General features: G+C 41.2%; 1 protein-coding gene across 3 annotated transcripts in view; it reads left to right on the forward strand.

The window, feature by feature from the left end:
- ccnc (cyclin C) overlaps positions 1-9,446 on the forward strand; it is a 40,159-nt gene that overhangs the window by 29,656 nt on the left and 1,057 nt on the right. For all 3 annotated transcript variants that reach the window (XM_048530852.2, XM_048530853.2, XM_048530854.2), the window contains one exon: positions 8,920-9,038. In XM_048530852.2, coding sequence (XP_048386809.1) covers positions 8,920-9,038 — 119 coding nt within the window. The remainder of the gene's footprint in view (positions 1-8,919; positions 9,039-9,446) is intronic.

Genomic DNA, 9,446 nt, shown 5'->3' on the forward strand with positions numbered 1-9,446 from the left:
ACCCAAAATGTTAACTGATCTTTCTTTGCAAATGCTGCCAGACCTGCTGACCTTTTCCAGCAACTTCTATTTTTGTCTAAGACATAGAATCCATCTGGGTATAAATAAAAATATTAAAGAAGTCTCTAGTGGGACTACTGCAAAGGTCCTGAAACAGTATTTCTGTGATGGGGCGCAGCATAAACCAGGAAATAGTGGGGAGCTGTAAGAATGGTATGGCAATAATGATAGGTAATATTAATATGCAAATAGACTGGATTAATGCACACTCGCCAGGGTAACCTCTCAGGAAAGTGTTTCTCTGGAGCTATATGTTGTGGAACCACGAAGGGAACAGGCTGTTTTGAATTCAGTAATGTGTATGAGGTGGGATTAATAAAACGTCATGTCATGCTAGAATTTCAAATTCAGTTCGAGGGTGAGAAACTGGAGTTCCCCACTAGTGTTCTGGAATTACACAAAGGTAATTACACAGGCATGATGACAGACTTGGTCCTAGTGGATTGGACCAGAAGACTAAAAATTAAACTGGTCCAGAATATAAAAAGGAATAGCAAGAGCTTATAAGTATATTGAAGGAAAAAAGAATAGCTAAAGTGAATGTTGGTCCTTTGGAAGCTGAGACTGGGCAGTTAATAATGAGAAGCATAGAAAAGGTAGAGACACTGATTCAATGTTTGGCATTTAGTTTTCACAGTGGAAGACAGTAGCATCCCAATATAAAGTAATACGGAAGTTGTAGGAAAGAAGGAATTTAGAACAATCTTCACTAGACGAAATAGTACTGAGCAAACTATTAGGATTGAAAGCAGGCAAGTCCCCTAGGGTCTCGAGGATGTGGCAACAGAAATAGTGGATCCATTGGTTATAATGTTCCAGGTTCCCATGCATTGAAAGAGTTCTAGTATAACATGGGAGGGAGGCAGAAAGTAGGAAACTAGACTGGTTAGTTTAAATTTCCCAATGACAGGTGTTAGAATCTATTATTAAGAAGTACAAACAGGACATTTGGAAAGACAAAATTCAGTTTGTCAGAGCTAGCACAGTTTCATGAGGGGTAATTGACAAATTTGTGAGTTCTTTGTCCCTATTGCATGTAACATCTTCAATGAAGATCCTGAAGATATAGTATCCTTGGATTTCTAGGAGGCATTTGACAAAGCACTGCATAAAAGGTAAATGCATAAAAGGTAAATATACAAGGCAAGATCACAGTGGGGTTAGGGATAATTTATTAGCTTGGATAAAGGATCTGTTAACCAACAGAAAGCAGAGAGTTATGATAAATGGATTTTGTTTGGTTGACCAGATTAACTAATGAACTACAACATGGTTTGATCCTTGGGCCCCAACTGTTTACAGTCTTTATTGGTTATTTGGATGCAGATGTAGAAGGTACTATAGCCAAATTTGCAGATGACTGAAAAATAGTGGGAAAGTAAGTTGTAGTGAAGAAATAAGAAAATGATAGATACGTTGATGTGTCTTTCTTCCCAGCGGATTCGCAGGATCTTGCGTGGGTGACGGTGGTACTGCTCCAGTGCCTTGAGATGTCAGCCGTAGACAGTCCTCTTCTCAGAGCCATATGGGAGGGTGGGAACAACCACAGCTCTGCAAACCATGAACTCGATGCCAGCTCTGATGTTGTCCTTGTGCACCCTTTTCTTCAGATGGACAAAAGTTGTGCTCGCATACTGAAGGCATAGTGGATCTCTTCATCAATAGCTGCTTTGACCAACAGGACATTCCTGAGGTATTGGAAGTGGTCAATACCTCAGGCCTGCCTGTGGACCTTGATGATTGAAACTTTGCTCCGTGTTCCGGGCCAGGTTGTTGGAAGAACTTCATCTTGTGGGTGTTCACGGTGAGATCCATGCTGTCAGCAATATGTCTCAGAAATGGTACTGATGATGATCTGGAGTAGATCGGCTGAGATTGCATGTATGCAAGCATCATCTGTGCACTGCAGCTAGATGTCACAGGTTGGGGTGACTTTGGTTTTGACTTGACAGCAGAGATTGAATAATTTCCCACTGGTCCTGTAGTTAGCTCCAGTCTAGCGGCGAACTTGTCACTGGTGGTGTGAAGCATTGTAGCTTCATTGGGCCTCTAGTGTGTTCTCCACTGACCACCTGTTCTTTGTATCACTGGTTTGTTTTTGGACCTCTGCCTTGAGACACCTGTAGGCCTGCCTTTTCTCTTCTGAGTGCAGTTGTTTTATACTCAGAAATGCCATGTGCTTCTGACTTAACAGTTAGATCATAAGACCAAAAGACAAAGGAGCTCACATTAGCCCATTTGGCCCATTGAGTCTGCTCTGCCATTCAGTCATAGCTGATAAGTTTCTCACCCCCTTTCTCCCACCTTCTCCCAAAAACCTTTTATCCCCTTAACAGTGAAGAACCTATCTATCATTGTCTTAAACATACTCAGTGACTTGGCCTCCACAGTCTTCTGTGGCAGTGAGATCCAAAGATTCACCAGTCTCTGATTGAATAAGTTTCTCCTTATCTCTATTCTAAAGGGTCTTCCCTTTACTCTAAGGCTGTGCCCTCGGGTCCTAGCCTCTCCTGCTAATGGAAACATCTTCCCAACATCCACTCTGTCCAGGCCTTTCAGTATTCTAAGTTTCAATTTGATCCCCCTTTATCCTTCTAAATTCCAATGAGTATACACCCAGAGTCCTCAAACATTCCTCATGCTAAGCCTTATATTCCTGGGATCGTTCTCGTGAACTTTCTCTGAACCAGCTTTAGAGCCAGTAAATCCTTTCTGAGACATGGGGCCCAAAACTGTGCACAGTACTCCAAATATGGCCTGACCAGATCCTTCTAGAGCCTCAGAAGTACATCCCTGCTTTTATAATCAAGCCCTCTCAAAATAAATCCCAACATTTCATTTTCCTTCCTTATTACCGACCCAACCGCCAGTTAACCTGACGACAATCCTGGACTAGGACTCCCAAGTCAATTTGCACTTCAGATTTGTGAACTTTTCTCCCCATTCAGAAAATCGTCTATACCTGGAATTCCCTACCAAAGTACTACCTCACACTTTCCCACGTTGTATTCCATCTGCCACTTCTTTGTCCATTCTCCTAACCTGATTAAATTCTTCTGTAACCTCCCTGTCTTCTCAATGCTACCTAACCCTCAACCTATATTTATACCGTCTGCAAACTTAGCCAGAATATTCTCAGTTCCTTCATCTGAATCATGAATGTATAAAGTGAAAAGTTGTGGTGCCAACACTGATCCTTACAGAACACCAATAGTCACTGATTATCATGCTGAGAAGGATCCTTTTATCCCCAATCTCTGCTTTCTGTCAGACAACCAATCTTCTCTCCATGCTATTCTTGCCTGTAACACCATGGGCTCTTATCTTACTCAGCAGCCTCCCGTGCAGCACCTTGTCCAAGGCCCTCTGGAAGTCCAAATAGATGACATCCATTGGCTCTCCTTTGTCTAACCTGCTCATTACTTCCTCAAAGAATTCCAACAGATTTGTCAGGCATGACCTCCCCTGATGAAGCCATGCTGATTTTGCCTTATTTTACTATGCACTTCTAAGTATTCAGAAATGGACCCCATATTCACAATGGACTCCAAAATCTTTACTAATGACTGAGGTCAGGCTTATCAGCGGGTAATTTCTTGTCTTTGCCTTGGTTCCCCCTCAAACAGAGAGGTTACATTAGTGATTTTACAGTCCTCTGGGACCCTCCCTGAATCCATTGATTCCTGAAAGATCGCCACTAACACCTCCACTATTTCTCAGTTATCTTCTTCAGCACTCGGGTGTAGTCCATCTGGTCCTGGGAGTTTATCCACCTTTAAACCTTTCAGGTTTTCTTGCAGCTTGTCCTTGGTGATGGCCAGCATATTCATCTCTGCGCCACAACTATAGAATTTTTAGGATGTTACCCATGTCTTCCACCATGAAGACTGACGCAAAGTACTTGTTCAGTTCCTCTGCCATTTCTTTTCTCCCCATTACAATTTCTCCAGCGCCATTTTCCAGTGGCCCAATGCCTCTCTTTTTGCCCTTAATATACCTAAAGAAGCTCTTTCAATCTTCTAGCTAGCTTACTCACATATTTAATCTTCTCATTCCTTATTTCTTTTTTACTTGCCCTTTGTTGGTGTTTAGGCTTCCCATTGCCCTAAGCCACATTATATGCTTTCTCTTTTGCTTTTATGCTGTCCCTAACTTCCTTGTCAGCCATGTTTGCCCTCCCCTTAGTATGCTCCTTCTTCCTAAGGATGAATTTTTGCTGTGTCCCCTGAATTACTTCCAGAAACTCCTGCCATTGCTGTTACACTGTTTTTCCTACTAGGTTCTTTTCCCAGTCAATTCTGGCTAGCTGCTCTCTCGTGCCTTTGTAATTGCCTTTATTCAACTGTAATACCATTAAATCTGATTCCAGTTTCTCCCTTTCAAATTGCAGAGTAAATTCTATCATATTATGGTCATGGCCCTTAAGGGTTCCTTCACCTTCTGCTCCCTTATCAAGTCTGCCTCATTGCCAAAGGCTAAATCTAGTATTGCCTGTTCCTAGTGTGTTCCACCACAAGCTGTCCAAAACGCCATTTCATAGACATTCCATAAATTCCTTTTCTTGTGATCCAGTACCAATCTGATTTTCCCAGTCCATGTGCATATTCAAAGTCTCCATGATCACTGTAACTTTGCCTTCCTTACATGCCTTTTCTATCTCCTGGTGTATCTTTTGCCCCACATCCTGACTATGCTTGGAGGCCTGTACAAAAATCACATTATGGTTTTTCTTAACTTTGCAGTTCCTCAACTCTACCCACACAGATTCCATATCATCTGCCCCTACGTCGTTTCTTGCAATCGATTTAATGTCATTTCTTCTAACAAGACAACCTCATTCCTTCTGCTCACCTACCTGTCTTTTCAATGGGATATATAGAACATAGAGCATAGAAAAGTGCAGCACAGTACAGGCCCTTTAGCTCACAATGTTGTGTGTGGAATAATCCTAATCCAAAAATAAAATAACCTAACCTACATTCCCCTCAATTCACTGCCGTCCATGTGCATGTCCAGCAGTCGCTTAAATGTCACTAATGACTCTGCTTCCACGACTTCCACTGGCAAAGCATTCCATGCACTCACAACTCTCTGGGTGAAGAACCTCCCTCTGACGTCTCCTCTATACCTTCCTCCTAACACCTTAAAACTATGACCCCTTGTGGCAGTCAGTCTTGCCCTGGGGAAAAGTCTCTGGCTATCGACTCTATCCATGCCTCTCATTACCTTGTATACCTCGACCAGGTCACCTCTCTTCCTCCTTCTCTCGAGAGAAAAGTCCGAGCTCAGTCAACCTCTCAAATATGACCTTTATATAAATATGTGTCCTTAGATATTTGTCCTATATGTCCTTAGATATTTAGCTCCCAGTCCTGAAGCTCTTGCAGTCATGTCTCTGTGATGCCCACCACATCTGCCAATTTTAATCTGTGCCACAAGCTCATTTATCTTATTCTTTATACTGCATGTATTCAAATACAACATCTCCTGTCCTGTATTTATTGTCCTATTTCTCCTTGTCATTCCTTTTATCCAATATACTTGAAGTTCGATTCCTAACCTTTTCCAAACACTCTGCCCTATGTTGTGTTCTAGAGATTTTAATAAATTCTCCTGAGTTCTCCTTTCTTTTCATTTTGTTTTATACTTTTCCATGCAGTTGAATCCACCTGCACAGATGTTAACTTGCTGCTATGTTTCCCATTGGCCATTATACTTTTTAGAGTTTTACCCTTCTCTTCCTCCACCTCAATTCTTATACCTCCTGATCATTCTCCTCAAGCTAATCTTGGTGTTTCCTGATTGAGTGACTGACTCTGTTTTGGTGGCATTGATGATGGTGGCCTTGAGGGGAGGTCAAAGGTTTTGGGATTCTGCGATTTGGTGCCATGGAGGGTTGCTAGTTTTGTGGATAAGAATTGGTTGAATGAGCCTGTTTTTTCCAGGTCTCGTTGAATTTCTTGTGACACATCTTTTATTCCATCAAAGAGACAAAGACAAGACAACATGGCAGCACCCTTGCTCCAAATACTGGCAGCTGTTTGACTATGTCATCGACAGTGAGGGAACAGAGTGGCTTTAAAATCATGCCCACCAAAACAGTAGGCGATAACTACTGGATGGGCCATTGCTTTATCTGATCAATGTAAATGTAGCCCTGTTACAGTGGAGACACAGTGTCAAAGGTATTGGGATCCCAGATGCCTGACTCAGCAAGAGGCAATACTGTTGTCAAAGGTGAATTGTTTTTGAATGAATAGTAATGGAATCCTGGGCTATGAAATTAGTTCAGTGGCAAGAAGAGTAAAGTACGGTCCCGAAGAAACTCGCATGCAACTGTCATTTTGAATTTGGTATTAGGAATTTTCTTGCATTACGCCTCTGTTTGTGAAGCTTGACTTGTTTAATCCTGCCATTGAGGACATAGCCCAGTATGTAGAAAGAATACATTTTTTTTCTGGGCAATGACATTGTGGCAGACAGAATAAAATGACAATCTTCCTGGCAGCCTGTTGAGCAGCTGCTTTTTCTGTCATTAGGAGTCTGACTTTTCCTGAGGCACCAGAGTCTAAAACCTTTCAAGAATTGACTGACAAAGTTAAGGAATATTACGACCCCACACCTCCTCTAATCCCAACGACTGGCAGATGTGTGTAAATTTGGTTTAACCCTTGATGAAATGCTTAGAGACCATCTAGTAAGCGTGATTAACGTGTGACTGTGCAAAAATACCTACTGTTTCAACTGGACTTCAAACAGGCGTTTCAGCTGGCCTTAGCATTGAAAAATGCAATAAGTGTAACACTTGACCTGTGAGGTATTCTGATGGAAGTGGACAGCCTCACAAGTCTGCCTGAGCTTGGGGAACACTACTTGAGTGCAGCTGCACAGCCTTGTTCAGGAATTATCCTGATGAGAGTAACTGTAGATTGCCTTGGCTATTGTAAAACCCCAAAACAAAGCCAAGTCTTTGCCAAATAGCTGGAATTTTCTTCAGGATCCTGCCCGAAAAGCCATTGTTAATTGTAGTCATTTTGCAGATTTGGAATAGTAACAGAGTTCTACCAGATTTAAATAGAGCAACAAAACTCATAGGATGGTATCTGGGAGCATACCCAGAAGAGTTCATACTCTCGAAATTCCACGTGCATCTGGTTTGGAACATTTAAATTGCTTCCAACATCTAAATCAGAACCAATCAAGATGAACAACTGGTTAAATGGCCAGCTGGGTCAAATGGAAGATGATACCGGGGCCGCCATATCAGTGGTTGCGAGACCAGTTTTTATCAGAATTCACTTGGACACTAGCCCTTTAATTTGTGCAAGATTTCAGCTAGGCTGTGAACCAATACTGGCAGAATAAGTTGAGAATTAGAATTAGATTTATTATCACATCAGATAGGGTGGACAGTAAGAGCCTTTTTCCTCAGATGGAGATGGCTAACACAAGGGGACGTAGCTTTAAATTGAGGGGTGATAGATATAGGACAGATGTCAGAGGTAGGTTCTTCATTCAGAGAGTATTAAGGGCAGGGAATGTCCTGCCTGCAACAGTTGAAGACTGTTTAAGGGCAATTAAATGGCCATTGGATGAATATATGGATAATAATGGCATAGTGTAGGTTAGATGGGCTTCAATTTTGTTTCACTGGTCAGTGCAACATCGAGGGCCGAAGGGCCTGTACTGTGCTGTGGTCTTCTATGTTCTATAGGTTAGGTAAATGGGCCAAAATTTCATAGATGGAGTTTAATGTGAATAAGTGTGAAATTATTAATTTTGGTCAAAATAGAAAGGCAACTTGTTATCTAAATGGACAGAGACTTCAGAGTGCTTTGGTGTGGAGGGATCTGGGTGTTCTTGTGCATGAATCGCAGAATATTAATCTGCAGATACAGCAGATCATAAGGAAGTCAATGGAGTTTTGGCATTTTGATACTAAAGGAATACAGGGTAAAAGCAGGGAAGTGTTGCTGCAACTATGCAAGGCAATAGTGAGAGCATAACCTGGAGTATTGCTTACAGTTTTGGTTTCCTCACCTTGAGGGATGTAGTTGCACTAGAGGCAGTTATAAGAGGTTTACTAAATTAATTCCAGAGATTAGAGTTTGTCTTCTGAAGAGAAATTGAGCAGTTTAGGCCTATACTAGTTAGATTTTTAAGGAAGTGAAAGAATATCTAATTGAGTTATAAGTGATTGTAAAGGGAATTAATAAAGTAGACGTAGTAAGGACATTTCCTCTTGGGGCAGTCTAGAATGAGAATTATAGCTTTGGGATAAAATGTAAACAGATCAGGAGAAATTGTGAAGCTGTGGAATCTCTATGCCAGACGGCGGTGGATGCTGGGACATTGAGTAAATTTAAGAAGATAAACAGATTTCAATTTAATAATGGGTTGAAGAGTTACAAAGAGTGTGCAGGGAAGTGGAGTTGAAACAGATGAGGTTAGCCTTGATCGTATTGAATGGCAGAGCAGGCTTGAGGGGCTGAATTACCTATTCTTCTACTTATGCTGTGCTCATATGTACTGATGCCTGATTATTGCTAAACTGCAGCCCTGTAATAATGTTTTTCTTACCCAAAGACCAGCCCAGTGCTCTCAACTCTGTCCCTGCCACTTTAGTGCATTAAAGTGGAGTCACAGTAGGAGTAAGGCTAGGAAGCACTACTTTAGGATCCCTGATTTTTAATTGCTGTATTATTTATTTTGGTTTCCTTGACTCTCAGCTTTGGAATTCCAGTAACACACAAGCTCTTTTTAAAAAATGTCGTCCTATTTATAACCAATGTAATATTTGTGACAGGACATACGTTTGGTTTATAGTAACTTTTAACATTCTGGCTATTGTGTGGGCAGATCCTGGAGATAATCAGAGTCATTCTAAAGCTATATGATCTTTGGAAGAATTTTGATGATCGAAAAGAAATGGCTGCAATACTCAACAAGATGCCAAAACCAAAACCACCTCCAAACAGGTACTCAGTACAAAACACAGGAGGCCCTTTGGCCCATGAATATATTGATATTTGAGGGTAAGGCTGTTTTAAACATAAGGTGACTTTCTATGAAAACAAATGCTTGGGGAAGATTGTTCCACAATGAGCTGTTTCTGAATTTTTGTTGTACAATGGAACTAAGCTTACAAAATATGCTGTTTTGATTCTTCTGCTTCCCACCTGGATATTTCATCACAAAACAGAGGGAAATTGCCACTATCGCTTGGGTAGATGGCTATTATAAAGATGGTTAACTGGGTCATGTGATTGTTTTGACCATTGACAAGGGCAGAAAATCAAGAAATGGCTTTCAAAATGTTGCATTAATCTTTGCAATCTTTTTGGGTATTTTACTTGTACTTTAATTTATTTTCTTCCTTTTAACAG

This window comes from Stegostoma tigrinum, chromosome 4 (assembly GCF_030684315.1).
Source record: "Stegostoma tigrinum isolate sSteTig4 chromosome 4, sSteTig4.hap1, whole genome shotgun sequence".
Taxonomy (NCBI): domain Eukaryota; kingdom Metazoa; phylum Chordata; class Chondrichthyes; order Orectolobiformes; family Stegostomatidae; genus Stegostoma; species Stegostoma tigrinum.